The sequence below is a fragment of the Populus euphratica genome, unplaced genomic scaffold (assembly GCF_000495115.2).
Source record: "Populus euphratica unplaced genomic scaffold, PopEup_1.0 scaffold30.1, whole genome shotgun sequence".
In the NCBI taxonomy this organism is placed as follows: Eukaryota; Viridiplantae; Streptophyta; class Magnoliopsida; order Malpighiales; family Salicaceae; genus Populus; species Populus euphratica.
The window spans coordinates 1472570-1493748 of NW_011499869.1; the positions used below are offsets into that span (position 1 = coordinate 1472570).

Consider the following 21179-nt stretch of genomic DNA (forward strand, 5'->3'; position numbering starts at 1 on the left):
TTGTGCCCAAGGCAGGAGAGGTTTAATTTTTCCGCTAGGATACAATGATTGCCATGGCGATTAAATCTTACCAAAGACATGCTGAGCTGCTGGTGAAGGAATATTTACTAGCTGATCCTTTGATTCCGTACACTTCTATTATAGGTGGCATTTTTGCTTGCAAGATGGTATGTTTTTCTTTATCATACCAAAAAAAAAAAAAAGTTTTGCTCTTTTTTGCTTCAGTTTTTGGATCATATTTCTGTTGGCTCCTTGTCAGGTATATGATCTTACCAACTTGTTCAGTGCTGTTTACTTTAAGAGCTATTCCAGCCTCACGAAATTGCAACGTATTGAATGGAACAACCGGTGATTGAATCTTTTCGATTAATGTTAATGTTCTTATTGCGTTTTGTTTTGAATTTTAGTAACTTTGTTTCTACTATCAATGCAGCGCTATATCCACTTTTCATGCTGTTTTCATTGCAACGATGTCACTATACTTTGTATTTTGCTCTGATCTTTTCTCTGATCAACGTCACGGTGGCCTTGTTACATTTCAGAGTTCTGCACTGTCTACATTTGCATTGGGGGTAAGGACGATCCAGGTTGCTTTTGTTTATCCTGGCATCAAGTATATTTTGCACGTTTAAGCTGTAAACTGCATTGAATTTTGGAGATGTTGGTGTTGATTTAGTTGTGCAATGGGAGTCAGAAATAAACCTACAATTTCCTTCTCACACATTAGGGTCAAAATCTTCTTTGTTGTTGACCTAATAGTTCATCTCTGTTAATCGCAATTGAAAATAACAGACGAATGTCTTGTGGGAAGCCACAAATAGATGGGAAGAGGTAGTGTCGTTTTCTTACAATCCCAATGAGCTGTTGATGTCTTGAAGGTGATATTATAGAATTTGTGTTTATGGCATTGCGCTCGAGTGATAGGAAAGATATGGACGGAAAATTGCCAGTAATGCACAGGGAAAACTGGAAGGCAAAATTCCTTGAGCAGAGTTTGTTTGGAAATTGTTCTGCGGGTCCTGTTTGATGTTGTGAAATGAAGAAACTGATGGTCATATTGGCAGCCTTTTTTGAAAGATAAAAACACTCTTTTCTATCTCAAATCCTAGTTTGACAGACAGAGTTCTCCAGAATACCCAGTTGAGCCCCCTTCCCCTGGGGTGTTTTGATTTTAGACAAAATGGTTCTGCTTTGGAAAAGTTTGCCAGCTCCTGCACTTGTATATTGAAGCCGTACTCATCAATAGGAAAATATTCGGTCCCTTGTAGCTAGTCAACTTTTGAATGGAGAACAAATAAAATGTTGTGTGTTATTGGTTACCGCACACCTTTACATTTTTTATCATCCGTTAACTTTCTGGGCTTTTTGGTGTATATCACAAGTTATCACTTTATGGAGTGCCCTTGTCGAAGATTTTCTATATTCTCTTAATTTCGAATTCTGTAAACATGGATTTTACTGTGTAAGAATTAAGATTACGTCTTCAAGGATTTCTCTAACTTCTTTGATCTGCATGATAGTACACATACATGGAAGTGGGGGGGTACTTCTAAAACACATTAAATTACTTTCTTATATCTACATGCATCGTTGATGGAGGAATTTCATTGCTTGCAATTACCTCTTGATTGCCATTCCTGTGGCTTTATGCAGAAACTATCTGCCATATGCGGGCGGGGCATCTTTTACCCAAGAGATTAGTCTCGCCAAAAGTCTGGATGCCCATGTCATCAAGAAGATTTCTACAGTTTCTATTAGATTTGACGCTTTCTGTTTGCCTAGTTATATCATTTTCTGCTGTGCTATGCGTCCTTCATCTCAATCTTTGTTATGATATTAACAGGTTTCTGTTGGTTATTTCATTTCTGACCTTGGGATGATTATATGGTTTTATCCTTCTCTTGGTGGGATGGAATATGTAAGTACATACTCTTTTGTGCAAAGATTATTTAAGCCCAATACTTTATGTTTTCCCCTGTGCTCAATTTTGGTATATTTGTTTCTTTGCAAGCACAACCTATTTGATGAGACATGTCAGCTTGGAGGTTTTCATTAAATTTGGAATTAATCATGGATACGATGATAACATCATTATGTCAGGTGATTCATCACTTTCTTTCCATGATTTCTGTGGCATATTCTATGTTGACTGGGGAGGGGCAACTTTATGCCTACATGGTTCTTATCTCTGAGACAACTACTCCTGGAGTCAATTTGAGATGGTAATTTTCTATTTTAATTCAATGGCCAAGCATTGTGATCAACTGTGATGCTTAGCTTGGTTTTGTGAAGGTATCTTGACATAGCTGGAATGAAGAGGTCTAAAGCATATCTCGTAAATGGGGTTGTGATATTCTTCGCTTGGTTTGTAAGTAAATTGTGAATTGAAATAAACACCCATTCTGCATTACTAATTTCTGGCATGCTTATTAACTATTATTATAACTATGTGCAGGTTGCTAGGATACTCTTGTTTATCTACTTGTTTTACCATGTCTCCCTGCACCAATATCAGGTAATAACTATACCTGCAAAACTTCTCCATATCATGATTCTGACTGTGTGATGCAAATTTGGGAAGCATGACTTGTAACAATTTAAAACATAACTAGTTGAGTCTAATTTTGACTATAAGATCGAAACTCCAAGATTGATCACAAACGACTAGTGAATCTTAGTTGAGTTGAGAGGAATGCAATCTGTTTGCATCATGTTGCAAGCAACCTCGTTTCCACCAGAACTTATAAGAGGTTTTTTGTGCCGTATGAAATGGGAAGGAGACTGATTTGTTTTGCTGTCAGATCTAAAGAAATGCTTCATCTTGCCATATCCCAAACAGCTTAGGAACAACGTTATAAAGCCTCGTTGAAAAGAAGACCGCAAAAGAGAAGAGTGTCTGCATTTTACTCGTGTAGTAATTTCGCACAGATAGACATGAGCAACAAACTTAAGATGAATGCTTGATGATTTGTGTTGGGATTTCAAACTTGATGGCTGCATTTTCTTTTATCTCTTAATGAATCAATGCTTCCTTGATGAGTAAGATTTGCACGTTAATCGCCATTCTTGTTCCCTCCCCACAGGTTAAACAAATGCATGCTTCTGGACAACTCTTAGCACTAGTAGTGCCAGTAGTGCTATCTGTCATGAACATGATGTGGTTCTGGAAGATTTTCAAGGGGATGAAAAAGACATTAGCAAAGCGGCACTGAATAACATATCTAACTGGAGCTGCATAAACAAGTAGGCAATGTATACCTCAACTCATGCCACTGATCGGGTGTGTTTATTTTGTGCCTTCTCTCCCCCTCTATCAATGTGCACATCCACGATAGGAAGCCTTGTAAAAAAGGAATGTGTTTTCTTTCTGTATGTCGATCCAATTCTCGAGAATAAATTGGATACAGGTCTATACTGACAAGTAGGAAAATCGAAGGTGTGTTTGTACAGAAACGATGAGATATGCTACGGCATGCAAATGCGTGCATGTGTAACTGGATTTACTCTGTCAATACAAATACTTAATAGATCAGAGTAGCCTGAACATTGAAGTAATGTAGGAAGCGACAGGTGAATTATGACATGAGATACGCAAGCGAGCAATTCATTACAAGTCAATTGAATTACATTTCTTTATTCTGTTCATGCAATCAGTAGGGGCGTAGAGATAAGTAGAATGTCGGTGTGGCCCAGCATCTCCTTCCATTGATTCTTGATAACCTGCTGATTCCACCCGAAACCTCTATCTCCGCGGAATCAAGGGTCAAGCTTCTTCGACCGGGCAAGGTGTTATCTTTGGAGGGGCAAGGGCTATCTTTAGGCAAATAGGGAAAGGAGGATTGAAATCAGGTGCGCAGCAGAGGAATTTACTTTTCCAAACTGTGAAGGTCGCTACGTGTTCTGGAATTGTCATACCTCACTGGTCTCTAAATTAATATGTCCTCGGTGCCCGTGCTTGTCGCGATATCAGGTTATTTTGTTTTAGCTAAAAATAATGTTTATTTATCGGAAACATGTTTAGAAAAAGAGAAAAAAATATATCTAACTATATTGAGATAAACCTAATACTCTCGATAAGATTCAATAAAATCTGGTAATCTAATGATTTAATTTTAAAAATAGCTAATGATAGTTAACAAATTATAAAAAAATATTTGACAATAATTAACTAAAAAAATATTTTGTCAATATTTTTTTTAAAAAAAGAAGCTTTATGGAGACTCATTATTATTTCACTGTGAACATTCTTCACCACTAGAAAAGTTTGCAAAAATGATTCAAAACTCACCGTAAAAGCTCACGACATCAAAAGAAACCTCACAGCCGCTAAAGCAATAATTTGGAAAGTAAATTAAACAAAAGATCATAAAATAAAACTTATTTTAAAAAATTAAATTTAATAAATAAAAAGATTCAAGATAACTCGATTAAATAAATAAAAAATCAATTTAAAAAATTTATCAAAGCAAAAAAATAACTAAAAAAATATAGATAAAATTTGATAGGAAAGAAAATGTAGGATAAAATTGTATAAATAATTCAATTCTACAAGTTATCTCAAATTAGATAAATAGCAATTAAAAGAATAAAAATCGATTTTGAAAAATAAAAAAAAAAATATTTTATAAATTATTTTAAATAAAATAAAAAATAATAAAATAAATGGAAAGGAAAGAAAAGTTGAAGAGCTTATTTAAAAAATTAGAGTAAAAGGCATAAAAATCAAGAAGGAAAGAAAAAAAATAAAAAAAATAACCACTTGCACCAAAAGATTTGGAGAGACTTTTGAGATAAATAAGACACTGTCTTGAAATCACATGTTTTTTCCTATTAGAATTAGTTGTATGTATTGTCTAAAAACGATAAAGTAGCCGATACATTAATTATTTAAAAAAATTATTTATTAAAATACCAAATTATGCTTAATCAAACTTGATAATAAAAAAAATTAGTGAAATGAAAAAAATAGCTTCCCAAGGTATGAGAATTTGAACTTTAAATGTAATTAGATATTTTTACTGCAATTTTGAAGGTAAAAAAACTTCCCTCATGGCTAGTTAAAGGTTTTTCTAAAAATTATAAGGGTAAATAAATTATTTTATTGTACACTTGGATATGAAATCAAAAGCTTTTAAAGGTATTAAAATTATTTTATTGTGCAAATAAAAAAGCAATATGTTCATTCCCGGTCAATACTTGAAATGCCCAAATGCTTCTAATGCAAAGATAATTTACATTCAAGGATTTGCCTATAAAGTGTTTTTTTTTTTTTTTAAGGGTAAGGTAGTCAAAACATTTTTCCCATAGATCCTTGCCATCGTGTTTACAGTTCCTTAGTTTTTTTTTTAAATAATTATATAAGTTTGATTACGGTTTTGTTTGTAACAAAGAATTTTTCTTTGGATTGAGAATCAAAATTAATAAATTTACATTGATGAAGTCATCAACTACCTCATCATGCACCACGTGATGAAAGCATTCGATTCTTTAAGATCCATATGACTTTCCCAGTCAACATCCTTTTTATCAATGCATCTAAACAAATGTTTAATTAGATACATCATCATCGTCTCCATGGTTGTTATTGCAGCTCATTTTGATCTTTAGGCGTATAATATAACCAACATACATTTGCAGAGTTCATGAAAACCTAATTTGAATCGAACAGACAGATTGCAAAATTTATGCATTGAATTTCTACTCTAGGTAATATATAAAAGAATATTTCATTAGTTTGTGTACTCCCCTCTTCCTCTTTCTTGTTAACCAAACTGTATCTCCCTCTCCTCTTGCCATTCCCTTTCTTGCCTTCTTTCTTTGATTGAACCATTTTTCTATATTACATGCTTCAAACTAAAAGATTGAACCCTAATTTTTCTACTTCTATCTAATAATGGCTCAAGCAAAGAACACCAACAGCAATTCCTTCAACCTCCATTCAATCCCGAAAAATCCCTTGAATAATGGCTCAAGAAAGCAGATAGAGTTCTTTCGTTTGGTTGAAATATCTAATCCACTGCTTTACGCTTCAGTTTGTAGAATTTTCTGAACTTCACAAAACCAAACCGCGAACACCCTTATGCCGTAATATATAAGAATGTAGTGCTTAGCCCCAAAGCAGAAAAGGGAGAAGAGAGAAAAGTACAGGAAGAATTAATAGGAGAGCATGGAGAGGAATCTCAAACTAAAAGATAAGTCAAGCCATCGACGAAATAAACAAATGACAACTGCATATTTACTGAGCTTCACAAGAAATTAAGAACCTTCTTTCACAAACGTTCAGTCCCTGAGCTAACACTCGATCGCTTATTTTGTCACTGACATAAATAAAATTCACGACATTAATTTCTATACTATTCAGTCAACTCGAGCTACATATATATATATATATATATATATGAACTACTTCTACAAAAAAGATGGGGTACGTAATGTTCAGATGGTTAGGTCGAAGTTTATGTGATTACTCTCAAACTGGAGATCCTGTATGTTTATGCAATTATTTGTTGAAGTATATTCACGATGATGTTGATCGTTAAGTAATGGCCATAACTCTCTTCCTTCGGTAGTACAGCACGCCATTGATGGGATGAAAGACAGTGAGAGCTCACAAGTTTCAGCTGGTAGCCTGTCAATATTTTCTTCCCTGGACTTACTGCCAACAAAGCTTGTGCCTGAATCCTGCAAAGATTACGCCAATTCTGTAATTAATCGATAATGTAATGCCATAGGAACAATATCGTCGGGATTGAACAGCCATTTTAACATGCATGGGGTTATATTAACTAGTCCATGTTCACCAGGAAAATTAATCTCATCAATATATATATAAAAAAAACTTAATTGTACATGAGTGTTGAATAATTGATACTGGCCAACAGTCTACTCTATGATGTGTAATAGTGTTTTTGGAAAAGAAAATTGTTTTTTTTTTGTTTTAAATTATTATTTTTTATGTGTTTTAAAATCGTCTTAATATGTTAATATAAAAAATAAATTAAAAAATATTATTTTGATATATTTTAGGTAAAAAATATTTTAAAAAACATCTATTGAACTATTAAATATGCTTAAAAATTTAAACTTAAATAATAAATCAAACATAATTTATAGTATATTTGCTGACATCATTTATGAAATTAACTACTTGACATGTATGAAATGATTTGAGAATCACAGTAAAATGACCTAGCATGTATCAATATCTAATTCCAAATGTATATCTGCAGTCATCCCTTGCATTAATGTTGAATAGCTATTTTATTTTAAGAGTTTAAGGGAGGAAGGGAGAGCCTTTACATAAGATCCTAGCAGTTTTTTAGATCATTGATATCATCCTCTAGATATAAACTGGTACAGACTTGATTACCTAATTAACAACGTTTAATTCCAATATTTTTCATGATATATGTACGATCTCTCAAAGGTTTAATTTACGAACTAATCCTGGAATTAATCAACAAACAAATGATTAACTTTCATAAGATTTCTATAACGTGGATACAAATAAATTAATTATTATTTGATGTATACGTGTGTGTACCTGTTGCTCTGGGTCACCACCTTCTTCTTGTGCTTGTAGGATTCCGTTGCTGTCAGTATCAGAAAACATATCAAATTTTGAATCAGACCTCTCACCTTGTAGTACCCTTCAATACACAAACAGCAGCACGAGAGGAGGTGTTTTTAAGCATAAAAAATATTGCGAAGTTTCATTGTTTAAAGTTGTATCTGCGTCTCATTTGCCAACGCCTCAAGATAAGCTATAACACTTAACAAATTGAATAATAAGTAAATGCTACAGTGACATTTAAAGTAATTGTCTTCGCTATTCACGTATAAAAGCATTTCTTTATTATTTAAATATTGAAATTACCATGCAAACTTTAGAGCCATCTTAGAAAACAACCGCAGAGACGTTCGCTTCTCTTTTTGAATCACCGTAAAAGAGGATTGTAAATTAGCTTATACATGATTTATTCATAAAAAAGGTTGTAAATTAAGGGTTTTCATAAGGGAAACTTGAAGAAGAAGGAGAAGGAGAACGTGACCTTAGCCAATAATGACCTGATTAAATGTGGCAACAAAAGTATAGATGATGATTAAGGTTTCATGAGTGAAACGTGTGCTCAATTTTTTTATTTTTTTATTTTTTTGGCAGACAGTAAAGCATGTTTACCTCTGAGAGGAGAAACTTGAGGAGATTCCCATGTCATCAAGTAGTTTTCTTTCTGCTTGCAGATGCTTCCTCATGGGTATAATGACATTGAAGTTTCTGGGACCCTTCATGCTTCTGTACATCTGTCAAATCCAGATTTCAATCTTGAAGATAGAGGGAAAAGCTAATATATTCTCCTCGTTATGTATGTTTACCTTTTCCCCTGGTCCCTTGTGCCTTTACTTAGTTAAGATTATCCATGCAAAAAGAACAAAGATTCTTTTCCATGCTATCACATGCAGATACAATACAAAATGTGGCTAATTAACTAGGTCAGCATAAATCTTAGATTCCTCTCAATGTACATGCATCAGAAAATAATGGATCTTTGATTTTTCTTTTTCTATCCTTCTTATAGCAGCAAACTTCGGTGCCAAAGCAGACCATACGTGGATGTTATTAAATTGAATTCCTGGTTTAGCAAAATTCGGTGCCAAAGCAGCATGCACGTATGTGACCTGGTTTTTCAATTGAATACCTCCTTTTGCTTAATTTACAGCATGTCCAATCTCTAAAATAAGCTATTTTTGAGTGGATATCATACTTGAGATGGGGAGATGTCATCATATAGCATTAGTATTTTGTTAATTAAGTACCAAACAACACTAATAATTTGTTTTGAATAGAGTGAAGAGCAACTATTTTTAACCATAGCTTAATTAGAACGAAGACAAGCTCTCCTTCAGGTTTAGGTTTCTCATATTCATCATCATGTGTATAGATTCTCTAGATCTCCTGTATGCGGTATGTAATCTTAATTAATCTATCTTGATTCTCAAGATTTAAATATCCTTTGGGGCCATCCAAAAACAACTGATCAATTTGGGCAGAGAAAATATACCATCAAATTAATTAGGTCTAAATTTTGCAATGCACTCGGACATATAGATTCAAGAAAGAAAAAAGGAACTCCAGTCGCTTTCGAGCTTCAAGTTAATGAAATGGTTAGGTTTGCCTATAATGATAGCACAAGGAGCATTCTTGTAATTCTTCCACTTAGCATACATATTGTCTTGATGTTTAATGATCTGCTCATATTTTTTCTTTTCTTTAGCTGATCTGAGAGACATACCTGAAGATGGCTTTTAATATGAGAAATCCTCAGTTCTTTCACGCTCATCGTCTGTAGAATTCGCTTAGGCGTTGCTTCTGAGCATAATCATCAACATCATATATACAAATCAGTACTGGAGAAGAGTACAGACTGATCTTAACCATGTATGCACGATCGATCCAGCAAGATTTTGTTCTCTTAGGGCATGCAGATTTAGGGCAACAAAAAACAAAAGGGTTGACCATAATTTAAATATATATATATATAATTTGTTTGAAATCATAAAGGAAAAATTAAAGAATCCTTTGATCTTCCTTAGAAGCTTTAAGCACTCTATACACAGTTTTCATTTTAAGAAATTAAGTTAATCAAAGCAGTGTCTTCTTCATGGCTTTGATTAAGAAGCCTTAAATCAGACGACCGACCGAAATAACTTACTGTATTTTCCACCGAGGCTTTCAACGGCTTCAACAAAATGCTCATGGAGCACAGGAGTCCATCGGAGGCGTGGGTGTTCAGATTTGTTGTACTGCCTTGCTCCATTTGCCTGGGAAGTTTTCATGGCTAGCTATAGCTTCGCTCTACCTGGTCCAGAATGTTTTCTTGAGATGCTTAAACCTATAACATATATGAACGCATATCTGCCTGCAATCATACAAAATAAGAAAGAAACATGTGATCGTCAGTCTAAGACCAAAGACTCTCTTTTTTTAAGCATTTAATTAGGTTCCTGTTCAAACTTGTTCTCTTTTTATTTAGTGGTAATGAACTCTTAAGTAAATTGAAAAGTTGAGCCCCGAGAATAAACCCACGACACATAACTAAGAAAAAAAAACAAGAGCCCACCCACCATCCTTTACCTTCAGAGTTCAAAGCTTAATAACATGATTATTGTTTCGATTAATTTTTTAGAAGATCTAAACGGCCGTCTAACGACCTTCCATGAATATTCATGGCGATTGTATTCTGCTTTAACCAGTTAACAATCAAAAGATATACATTGTCTTTGACCTATAATTAGAGTAGACTGTTCACCTATAATTAGGATGCAGAATTTCTTTGGAGTCACAATCCATGAGTTTTTTGAAAGAATCTATTGAATAAGTCAACAATTAAGAGTACTCATCCCTCTAAATGATTTGCCAAGGCCCAGGAACTTCATTTTCCCAATTCTATTTGATATGATTAATTGATTATAATTAAGTTTATAACAGATATAAAAGTTGAAAATTAATCACCTACCAGTTGACTTAGATTTTTTGAATAAAAAATAAAGCTCGCCTGTCAAATCTAATATGGTATAATTATCCAAAAAAAAATCTAATATGGTATTAAAACATATATTATAAGTCCAGTGAGCTTTCTGACACCAATCTACTTGACAAAACTCAAGAAAATGGGTTGTAAATGAGAAGAGTGTTAGAAACTGTAAACTCACATGAAATAAATAAACAAATAATACATGAATTTGAAAATGAATCACCCATCATAAGACTTTGAACAAAATCCAGGCTTAAATATTAAATATAATAAATAATAATGAAAAAACTAAAGTTTTTTAAAAAGAAATGCTTCAAATACATATATATATATATATATAAAAGACAAAGTATTTATCAGAAAATTGTATATGTGTGATTTAATTAGTTCAATGATTATTTATTCTTATTTGTTTTATCAAAAGCGCACGTGGCCATAACCTCGGACATGCATCTATGAGATTTTTCTTCCGTCATTTCACTTCGAGGACATATGGCACCTTCTGGGACGAAGAAGAAGAAGAAATTAACGAGGCCATCGAGATTGGCAAAGCAGATAGAGAGTAATGTCAAGGCCATGACCTTAACCTATCAACTTCATGGCTGTGAAAGACGGTGCCTACTTCTTGGACCCATCCGATTCGACTTGTGGCTGCCGTGTTCAGCACCACCATTTTCAATACGCTAGAAAAAGAGAAGCTAGCGGCTTGACTCCCCCCTGGAATTTCTGGCTCATCATCATACGGTTGAAAACATTCCGGTGCTTTAAAGATACATGGTATGCAATGAACCGTCCCTGTCATTTATCATCCAACCATGGACTTCTCTGTTGCAAGATCTTGACCGCTTGTTTGATGGATGATCAATGTGGGTGGGTTCCTTCCCGTGCACGCAAACCACACAAAAGAAATGGATCCAAATTTGCGAACCGAGAGTAAAAGAATATCTCTCACGTTTTCCCAGCTCCCTCGATTTGTATTCTATTGCTATAAATTATATATTTATGATCTGGAAGATTGCTTTCACTGTAATTTTGGCCAAAGGACAAATACACATGCAGATATCTAAAGCGGTGTAGTTTTACCTTTCTTTGTGAAAGTGACAGAGGAAAATCTTATTTCTACAAGTAACTCGATAACAGTTTAGAAACACAGTTAAAATGGTGTTTTACAACAATTTGATTTTTTATATTTTTTATTATTTTGATTTGTTACATCAAAAAATTATTTTTAAAAATAAGAAAATAATATATTTTAAAAAAAAACACTTTAAACACATACTTTAGTCACCAAAACGGATTCAAATACCGCAATTAGGTACCAAGTTGCTAATTCTCTTATTTTCTCAGTCAAAGGAAAAGCTGATTCACACACCGCAATCAGGTAATCAAGTTGCTAATTCTCTTATTTTTACAGTCAAAGGGAATCTTTCTCTGGGTTTTTTTCTTTAATATTATAATCTTATAAAAAGAACTATGATAAGAACACGTTACGGCTACTAATTAATTAGTCAACAGGGAGATAAGTAGCAATAATTAGATTTGGAGAAGAAAAAAAACCAAACTATCACCAATTCCTTATAACCATCATAATAATTATTATTGTTCATGTTGTTTTTTTACGTGCTGGTTTTTATATACTGTTCGAATAAAATTCTCCCGATAATGATTTTTTTTAAAAAAATAATGTATTATTTATATATCATATCCTGATTTTTTTAAGAATTGCCATTGCAAATGAATCTATATCGTAAAGTATTCTATATCTTATCAGTGATTCATCGACTGTAAATTAAACACATTCTCTCTCTCTCTCTCTCTCTCTCTCTCTATATATATATATATATATATATATATAAGCTTTCTATATATATATATATTGCAATAATCTGAAACCATTAATTATTAGCAAGCGATTTCTAACCTTCTGCCTTGTTGCTGCTTTGCGGCCAGAATTAATAAACATTGCTGAAGTGCAAGAGAAAATATAATCGGAAAACAAGAAAAGGAAATCGGGGCACAGTACTGTACGTAGTACCCACACTTATCATTAGTTGATCATTAATGCACGATTATGGTTAATGGTAGTCTGTCTCTATTATTAATATATAAAATTAATGAAGCAAAGATCACTCGATATATACAAGTTTCTTAATCTTCATCTTCTTTCTCTCTGCCGATCTGATCGCAGGTTCATCTTGAGTTTTCAAACCTTTCGGACATTAGGTACAGATCTTGTAGTATATATACATAATGACTCGACGTAACGATGAAAGTTCACAATTCTTTCCTCAATATATTGCTGAGAATGTTTGCCCCTCGAATTTATCCTTGAAAAGATGCCAACCTGATCAGGCGTGCAATTGGACAAATTTAGCTATGATAAAACTTTTGACAAAACACATTACCATTCAATCAAAAGCTATCCCGAATTTCAAAAGCTTCGGCTATATAGCTGATGAAGACTGCATGCCTTGTTTTATGTCCTTAATCTTCTCTCCTCGGCTGCAGCCCACAGTCCACGCAGACTCACTCTCCTCTACTCAACTGCATGCCTTGTTTGTATTTCGAAATTGAAGAGTGGAAGCTTTGGTTTTGAAATTGAAAATGTCCAATATTAAAGCGTTGATAATATTGACTTCTCCTCTCTCTCTCTCTCTCTCTCTCTCTTATAGGTTGCTTTCTTGTTCTTAATTTGAAGAATAATTTACATTTCAAGATTCGTTTTGATGTCCATGTCTAATAAATTCATGGCTATCTTTCATTCTTTAAAAAGATTGCTATTCATTTCTGTGTATTATGTTGCCTTTTCATGCGTCTAAATATCCTTGCATATATAATTAGCATCTCATGATTCTTGGGAAGATTCTATTGATTGATAATTTGCTTCGAAGCTTTTTCCCGATAAAAGCAGTTTTGATATTGAAGAATCAGAGAGTAATTCCTATAGCTAGCTAGCTAGTGAGTTCTTGATCTGATATCTTGAGAAACCCTTAAAGAAAAGGACTATCTTGATTTTTGTGTTTGTAATGATATTGGAAAATCATGTCATTATATGTTTTCAATGGCTCTTGATGCAATTTCACTGGATTTGAATATCTTGCTGACGAGGATCATCCTAATTTTGTAAAGGAGGTACGAGGTGTCTTTCTTGAAGACTTACCTAAACTGATTAATTAATCGTTTCAGGAGGAGCTGGTAAGTTGGAAGTGATCAATACTGCATCTCTCCCTCTCTCTCTCTCTCGAATGTTAATATACTTTTCAACAGCTGGTTATGACCTAAAATTAAGAGCAGATTTCCGGGTACCACGTACGTCTGGTCGGGTCATGTATTAGATTCTATAAACCCTGTCGGGTAAGGTTCGGGTACAGTCATTCGGGTTCGAGGATAGATAATATTAAAATCTCGTAGATATCCCTTATCATGCTACTGGTTGTGCTATTTGATTGTTTATACTATATTTTACTGTATACTTCATGAATGAAGAATGAAGGTATAAAGTTGAAACTTTACAAGTTATGATTTTTTTAAAAATAACATAGACGCAAGGCTCCTCCGATTAAATACGTCATCATAACAAAAATGTCAAAAGAGCAGTTAAAAAAGAAATCAACTACGTACACTGGCATTTCTTATTTTATTCTGCCAACAACATCTGTGCATCCATAACAAGCAACCAAATTCTCGGGCACACAAATATATTTTTTATACATAATGCTATGTGATTTGTGAGCTTAACATCCCAATCCCAATGATCGTCAAAGTGGGTTTGGTAACATCATGGATGAAGATGGCCATTGTCATTTATCACCAGCTAGGTTAAACTCCAGAGTGCATGATTGGTAGAACTAGACGGGATCGTTTTCCTCGTAAGCTAATGATAGGTATTAGCTTGTAGCACGACATATCGGAAACATGGGGTGCACAAGTTCGGCGAGGTGATAGCCGAGAAATAAGACCAAAAGCATGTTCAGGAAAGGGACGAAAGGGGGCTCAAGCTTCATTGGGCAACCCTTTTATTTAAGCGAAGGTTGCAGCCTTGCGGGCTCTACTTTTCAAAGAGGAATGAATCTAAATTCCTCGACACTCAACAAAAGGAAACGGAGAGAGGAAAGAGAACCCAAGTACTTTGACGTCTTTTGGAGCCGTTTGTCTTTTCGAATCCTTCAAAGTTAATGGCTGAAAGCAACTAGTTTTGCCTTTAAAACAAGGACCGAGAGGCTGAAGCCAGTATAGCCCAACATTAATGGTCCTCGTGGAATATAAACAAGCCCTTGCACAAATTTCGTTGAATTCGTTTTGGATTATCTAAGCAGGGAAATTTCCCCAAGAAACCCCAAGCAAACGACCGAAACAGATAAACAAGAAATAGATGTAATCAGCAATTTATATATAATGAAAATAAACATGAAATCATGCAGGAAAGAAAATAAATATTACCAAAACTAACCCCTGAAATTCTTACTAAAAACAAAGATGCAAGGACAAAGATGAAATTAATATTACAAAAAATAAAAAATAAGAGATGATATGATTTCAAAATCTAGCTCTATATCAAATAAAAGCCTTTTAAATATATGATCAAATAACTCCTAGTAAAAATAATATTTTTTCAAGAAAATCATAATTAAGTTTGAGTATCTTGATCTAGAATTAATCTGTAACTAAATATCAAAAATATTTGAATCTTATAAAGTAAATTATACCTTCACAAGTCATATTTTTTTTTATCATATCAAGAATCATGTTTGCTTTAAACAAAACATGATAATATTTTTTAAATTTATAGCTGCTTAAAATTTCAGCTTTCAAAACCTTACGAATGTGTGAATCCTTTCAGCTAGTTTTGGCTTTAAAACAAGCACCCAAAGGCTAAAGCTAGAATAGCCCGATATTAATGGTCCTCGTTGAATTAAACAAGTCCTTGCACAAATTTCGTTGAATTCTTTTGGATAGTCTAAGCAGGCTTGTCAACGTTGGAAGCAAATCAAGAAAAAGAGATGTATCGTGATGAGATATCATGAAGTCGAGTTTTAATTAATGTCAAATTGGAGAAGTAGACACTGTTTGGCCGCGAAATCAAAGAATCTTATACTGTTTTTCCCTCCCTCTTAGAGGGTATAATATATAAGAAATTGAAGTTCAAAACGGATTGTGACGTAAAGGTTGCGTGTTCCCATGGTATTTTCCCCCTCGGAAGAAACAAGGGGAAAAATCGGGGTCCAAGTCAAAATATGCCGTGGAGCAGATGTTACAGAAGGGCGTTGCAATGGTTTGCTCCCCCCGTCTGGATCCGAACTCTGATCGGTTTGCCTCGATGTTCCGAGTTAAAACAGAGCCCTGTTAACTGGAGACTGAAAACTAGTACTGCCAAGTCCAAAAATTTGGAGTGAATTATCACGAAGCCTGTTCAAACTGGGTGCCGACTATTGGACTATGTTGGCAGGCACTGCATCCATTAAAGTAATGGCATTCAAGGCATGGACAAGCAAGAAGAAGCCCAATTCAGTCTCAAAAAAGAGAAGAATGCCACTCTGCCTCCGTGTGGATAAAAGCCCACAAAGGTTAAAGAAAGAATAGAATATATCCTTTTCAGTTTATTTTAGAAGTCTCCGCCGTATTTAATCACATTAAACTATATGTTATATTCTTAATTTTTTGTTATCATAATGTATGGTCCAAGCTAATAGAAATCCTGTTTTAGTAATCTTATATATGAAATGTGTCATTGACATGAACAGGAGCTGTTGTGGGTAGAGATTTTGCGATTCGGAGGGAAATTGTCTTGTACATGTATGAAGCTGTGTATGTTGCAATGAATTTAGTGGGTTATGACTTAAATGTGATATTAAATGTAATTTTCTTTTTTTATGATTCAGCTGGTTAGAGAACATCACAAGGGTATGATGTGACTCAAGTAAAAAAATATAAAATAAATTATTCATGTTATAAATAATTATTTGATGTTATTAAATATGGTTTATCAATTCAAGCTAGAAACTTCTATATTTGTTTAATTAATTCAAATTTAAAATTAAATTATATAAATTATTTTAATACAATTCAATTAACTTAATCGGTGAAAAAACAATCCTATCAATCTATATTTTTTTAAAAATATATATATATATAAGTAAAAAAATAAAAAAAATAAAATTAATAGAAACAGCTCCTTAACTAATACTAGTCAGTATCATCAACTTGTATAGTTGTAAAAAAAAATAGGTAAAATTAAAAAAAAAATAGTACTAAATTGAAAAGAAGAAGAAGACGAACACTTCACATAAAGAATCCTTGTTATTTGAGATAGAAGGTAAATAAGGTTACATCTGGTTGTGTCCTGAGATAAAAATGATAAATATACAAATGACAGACACTTGATTAAAGTGACATGAAAAAAAAAAATATCTATTACAAATGCTACCAATGCTCCTCTACGATCTGGTAAGTGAAAGGTGAAAGACATTGCAAAAATTAACCAATGCTATGCTTCTTCTTTTTAAATTTCACTTATGAAATAAGCAGGGAATTTATAGCTTTGAGACTTGGTTTTTTCTTCTTTTTTTTTTTTTGTAATATAGCAATTAAATTCAAGGGCAAAAAATCGAAGTGATCAACTCCTTGCTGGCTTGGCGAATTTAGAAGAACCATCCATGAGTGCTCTACAGTAGGCTACAGGCAATGATGCAAGTTTCTTTGTTTTTCCCACATAAGCTCTCTTTGAGAAGTTATCATAGTCATTTGCTTCGATAGAATCTAATATCTGCTTGTATAGCAGCAAAGATGCCCACACCGGCCATCTACTAGCATCATTGAGTTCTGCAACACCCTTCTCAGCCTCGTCGAAGAACATTCTTGCACGCTTTATCTGTCCCTTCATGAAACTCCTCCATTTGTCTGTCACTTTCCCATTAAATATGTCTTCATCAGACAAGCCAGCTTGAGCGAGCTCATCTTGTGGGAGATATATTCTTCCCCTCCTAGCACTGACAAGGACCCACCAACATTCTCAGTATTCACAGATTTATAGGGTGTTAATTCTTTGCTTAATAAGAAATCTACTTGGCAATTCGAATCAGGATTATATTATAATTAAGCTTACTCTTCTCCAACATCTCTGAGTATATTGGTTAGTTGATTAGCTATCCCAAGGGCTAAAGCCGCATTGTACACGCTTTCTGTCGAGGCCTTGGATTCTGGTGCTATTCCCATTACTGGAACACTCATTAGCCCCACTGTCCCAGCAACATAATAGCAGTACAGGTAAAGCTCATCAAAGTCCTTGTATCTCGACTTTTTCAAGTCCGTTCTCATTCCTTCTATCATGTCCTTGAAGGGCTGTCACAAGAGAGGATTTGCAATCAACTGGGGTTAATAATTTATCACCCAAATAGATGGTGCAGTGAATATACAAAAGCATGCTGGCTATTTAGCTTTGCGGTTTAAGTATTACCTGTATATCAACAGGATACTTGGAGACAGTGTCTGATAGAGCAGCATCGTACATATCATATGGGCGACCTTCGAAAAGTTCATTCAGCCTTTGCTCCCATCTGTCAAGAGCTTTGGGTGTGATATGTGATGCATTAGGGCCATCCACAAGCTCATCAGTTCTCCTGCACCACACTTCAGAACAGATACAAGAGTAAATAGACTAGTTCTTCGGGGCTTTTACATAAAAGTGTTTCGCAGCCATTATGATTGCAAGAGAATTCTACAATGACCTTACACATGGTGATGAAATCCGCAGAGAGACTTTTTTTTTTTTTCCAAAACAACAAATCCCTTGGTAGTGACGGAAAAAAACACAACTTGGGTCATTTACGGGGATCATTCACGTTCATGGAATGTCCAAATGACCCATAATGTAAGCAGAATAGCAGATCATACTGATCTAGCCAAAATCGGCCCTGGTGTACCCACCACAAACAAACAAATTGGTGTGTAGGGAGCATAAATGCAATAGAACCAAATGAACTGGCAAGTTGAAAGAGGGCCATAACATGCGTACCATAAATTGCCCAGACAGCTCTCCGTCGCTCCGGTGTCATCAGTAATGTGCCTGAAATTGGAATATTGCAGGTAAGAAAATTGATTATAACACAAAAATTTATTCCAATTTGACCAACATTATCAACTTGACATTTCAGTTCCTAATTCCCCGCAGATTCGAACACTCTCATGTTCCCCATCCAAATCCCCCTTGGTAACATTACTCGTCATATTCAATATATCACAATTAGTTTTGAATTCAACGAATCATGTGTGCTTGTGAGAGAAATAAAATAGTAAGAATTAAGTCATTATTATTTTTATTATGCAATAAATCATGTATGTTAGATTCAATTTAGATTTAATGAGCTCCCATAAAAAATAATAAAAGGGAACATTATCTGTGCAAAAATCATTATCTTTAGTATAATGCCATGATAATGTTGTCACTCTATAGAGCCCTTTTCAACCTTCTTTGTTTCTCTGCCATTAGCCTTTTCAATCGTTTCCACAACAAGAGAAAGAAGCACAGAAGGAAAGCAGAAAAGCAAAGCAATTTAACTTTTCTTATTTTCCTTTCGTTATCTTAGCAAGCATCAACAAAGGGCTAATCTACAAGCAAATAAAAAATTTAGTATAAAAATGAAAAAGAAATGGAAGACAGATAATTAAACAGATAAAAAGTGTTATATTGTAATAGTCAATTGATCTCTTGCCATGTGCAAACTGCTAAGTTTTGAAAGGCTAACGTGGTCAGATTCTAACTGTAGAATTGTAACTTTCATGTTTGGCGACAATATTTAATCCTTGAAACCAGTTCACTTTACTTTTTTTAATAAAAACTTTATTTCGTCTTTATTAGTAAAACAACAAGTTAAGCAAACCCTCTGATAACTATGAATTGTAAGTAAACACAAACAGGAAAAAGAGAGAAAGGGAGGGAGGGAGGGAGGGAGAGCACGAGAGAGCAATTACCCAGGTAAAAGGTCTTGGCATACTCAGCACAGACCTCGCCACACCTATTATATGCCCCATTAAGCAGATCCCCGCGAGTCATACTATCAGTTTGACCCTTTTCTTTTCTAACATCCACGGCTCTCTCTTTTTTCTGTTCTTTCACCAAAGCAGCTTGCTTTAGAACAACCTCATACACCTTCTCAACTGAAGATCTTGGTGGGTTAGCCACTGCACTTGAAAGGGAAGCGGCAGCAAAAACCCCAGATGAGAAATTGAGTCTTGAACACCCTTTGGAGTTATGACTTCTTACTTGTGCGCGACTTTTTGGGACTAAACTATACGAAGTTGTTGCAGCAAAACTGGCATTCTCTTTGGGACAAATCACCCAGAGGAGAACACCAGACATCTCGATAATCCTTTACACGATGCTTTTTAATTAACGTGTATTGTGTGTTTGAAGGACTGGTTTTCTTAAAGGCCTCTTGGCTGTAGTGAGAATGTCTTTGAGGGAGGAGTGGAAGCCTTTTATTTTCTTGCTTTCTGGATTGGCTAACCGGTGGTTCTTTGAGTTTCGTACATGGCTTTCCACTTTATATTGTGAGGTGATACTGAGGATCTTCTTCTACTTGTTACCACAAGCCAGGCCCTTGGAATATGCACCACCATCTCACCCGTTGGATTGTGTGGACATCATTTCTTTAGCTCTCCCACTGGCCTTTCTAGGATTTTAACCAATTACTAGTTATCTATCTTTCTTTCTTTCCTTCAGCTTTCAAACTTTTATTTTTTGCTTATAAATCGTGATGAACGTATGTTGAACATTTACTGGATAAAAAAACTGCATTTTATAGGAAGAGAATCGGTCTGGTGAGGAAGTGGAGTGGCGTAGGTTTAAAATTATTAGAAAGATTTTCATAAAATTATTAGAAAGATTTTCATAAAATAATTTTCATAAAAATTATTTTTTAACATACTTTTACATAAACCATGAAAAAAATATTTTTAGAAACTCAATATATTAATTTATCAACTCAAAAAAAAATTAAATTAGTTTAAAAATACAAAATTAAACTAGAAGAATCTTTATCAACCCAACCTCTCTCTTTTTTTTTACAATATGAAACTTTATAAAAACCTTATTGATATATAAAAAAATATTAAAAAAATTAGTTTTTTTCCCACATAATTATCTAATCGGTTATTTTCTCTTTTCCTAGTTATTTTTTGTGATTATTTATTATTTTTTAAATATATAAACTGAAATGTAAATAAAATAAAAATTTAAATTAAAACATAAAATTTTCAAACTAAATGGACTCAAAATGAAAAGATTCAACAATAAATTTATTTTAAAAGGGCCTCGTGAACAATACAGGGGAAAAAGCTTGTATACTTGTCTCACTATTAATTTCAGTCTTTTTATTTCGAATTTTTCATTAACATTAAAAATCTTTTTTTTTCTTTTTTGCAAACTTGTTGATTAAACTTACACAGAGATTGTTTTTGACATCATAGTATTTCCATAAAAAATAAAGCAAAATAAATTATCAAGTTTTATCTTTAATTAACGCAAAGTATAATAAAACTAAAAACAATTAATAAGACCTACGAAAAACTTAAATGACCAAAAATCATGGTTTTGTGAGTAGGTAAACAATACTTTCTCCATCTCTGCTGGGTTTATTTTAATTAATTTAG

The 21179-nt window shown here is 33.8% G+C and overlaps 3 protein-coding genes and 1 long non-coding RNA gene across 6 annotated transcripts; 2 read left to right on the top strand and 2 right to left on the bottom strand.

Moving 5' to 3' along the window:
- Nucleotides 1-21: 21 nt before the first annotated feature.
- On the top strand, nt 22-3586 carry LOC105126891 (transmembrane protein 56-B-like). Its single transcript, XM_011027909.1, has 8 exons — nt 22-167; nt 260-348; nt 434-572; nt 1844-1918; nt 2101-2222; nt 2293-2368; nt 2456-2515; nt 3084-3586. Exons 1-8 carry the CDS (start codon nt 45-47, stop codon nt 3210-3212), a joined length of 813 nt encoding a protein of 270 aa, XP_011026211.1. The 5' UTR covers nt 22-44; the 3' UTR covers nt 3213-3586.
- A 2627-nt stretch (nt 3587-6213) lies between these two features.
- On the bottom strand, nt 6214-10259 carry LOC105126894 (uncharacterized). 3 transcript variants are annotated; one of them, XM_011027915.1, is made up of 6 exons: nt 10133-10259; nt 9711-9917; nt 9291-9367; nt 8180-8301; nt 7544-7592; nt 6214-6681 (listed from the first exon to the last, which is right to left on the bottom strand). In XM_011027915.1, exons 2-6 carry the CDS (start codon nt 9832-9834, stop codon nt 6436-6438), a joined length of 618 nt encoding a protein of 205 aa, XP_011026217.1. In that variant the 5' UTR covers nt 9835-9917; nt 10133-10259; the 3' UTR covers nt 6214-6435. The 3 variants fall into 3 exon arrangements, with proteins under 3 accessions (XP_011026217.1, XP_011026215.1, XP_011026216.1); XM_011027913.1 differs by having other exon boundaries at nt 7544-7649; XM_011027914.1 differs by having other exon boundaries at nt 7544-7649; nt 10123-10259.
- Nucleotides 10260-15433: 5174 nt separating this feature from the next.
- On the top strand, nt 15434-16937 carry LOC105126896 (uncharacterized). The gene is made up of 3 exons (XR_842513.1): nt 15434-15691; nt 16412-16414; nt 16779-16937. It is a non-coding gene; the product is annotated as an uncharacterized LOC105126896 (long non-coding RNA).
- LOC105126895 (phytoene synthase 2, chloroplastic-like) lies at nt 16817-20121 on the bottom strand. The gene is made up of 6 exons (XM_011027916.1): nt 19943-20121; nt 19500-19901; nt 18544-18594; nt 17986-18158; nt 17635-17870; nt 16817-17518 (listed from the first exon to the last, which is right to left on the bottom strand). The coding sequence occupies exons 2-6, from the start codon at nt 19885-19887 to the stop codon at nt 17146-17148; spliced, it is 1221 nt and encodes a 406-aa protein (XP_011026218.1). The 5' UTR covers nt 19888-19901; nt 19943-20121; the 3' UTR covers nt 16817-17145.
- Between the last annotated feature and the right edge of the window lie 1058 nt (nt 20122-21179).

Coding starts and splice junctions, on each gene's coding strand:
- LOC105126891 (XM_011027909.1), top strand. CDS start 45: ATGATTGCCATGGCGATTAAATCTTACCAAAGACATGCTGAGCTGCTG. Junction 573..1,843: donor TGTCTACATTTGCATTGGGG/GTAAGGACGATC, acceptor TGATATTAACAG/GTTTCTGTTGGTTATTTCAT. Junction 2,369..2,455: donor TGATATTCTTCGCTTGGTTT/GTAAGTAAATTG, acceptor AACTATGTGCAG/GTTGCTAGGATACTCTTGTT.
- LOC105126894 (XM_011027913.1), bottom strand. CDS start 9,834: ATGAAAACTTCCCAGGCAAATGGAGCAAGGCAGTACAACAAATCTGAA. Junction 8,302..9,290: donor ATATTAAAAGCCATCTTCAG/GTATGTCTCTCA, acceptor TGGATTTGACAG/ATGTACAGAAGCATGAAGGG. Junction 6,682..7,543: donor GTGGTGACCCAGAGCAACAG/GTACACACACGT, acceptor TAATCTTTGCAG/GATTCAGGCACAAGCTTTGT.
- LOC105126895 (XM_011027916.1), bottom strand. CDS start 19,887: ATGTCTGGTGTTCTCCTCTGGGTGATTTGTCCCAAAGAGAATGCCAGT. Junction 18,595..19,499: donor TGCCAAGACCTTTTACCTGG/GTAATTGCTCTC, acceptor TTCCAATTTCAG/GCACATTACTGATGACACCG. Junction 18,159..18,543: donor AGCTGTCTGGGCAATTTATG/GTACGCATGTTA, acceptor TCTGTTCTGAAG/TGTGGTGCAGGAGAACTGAT.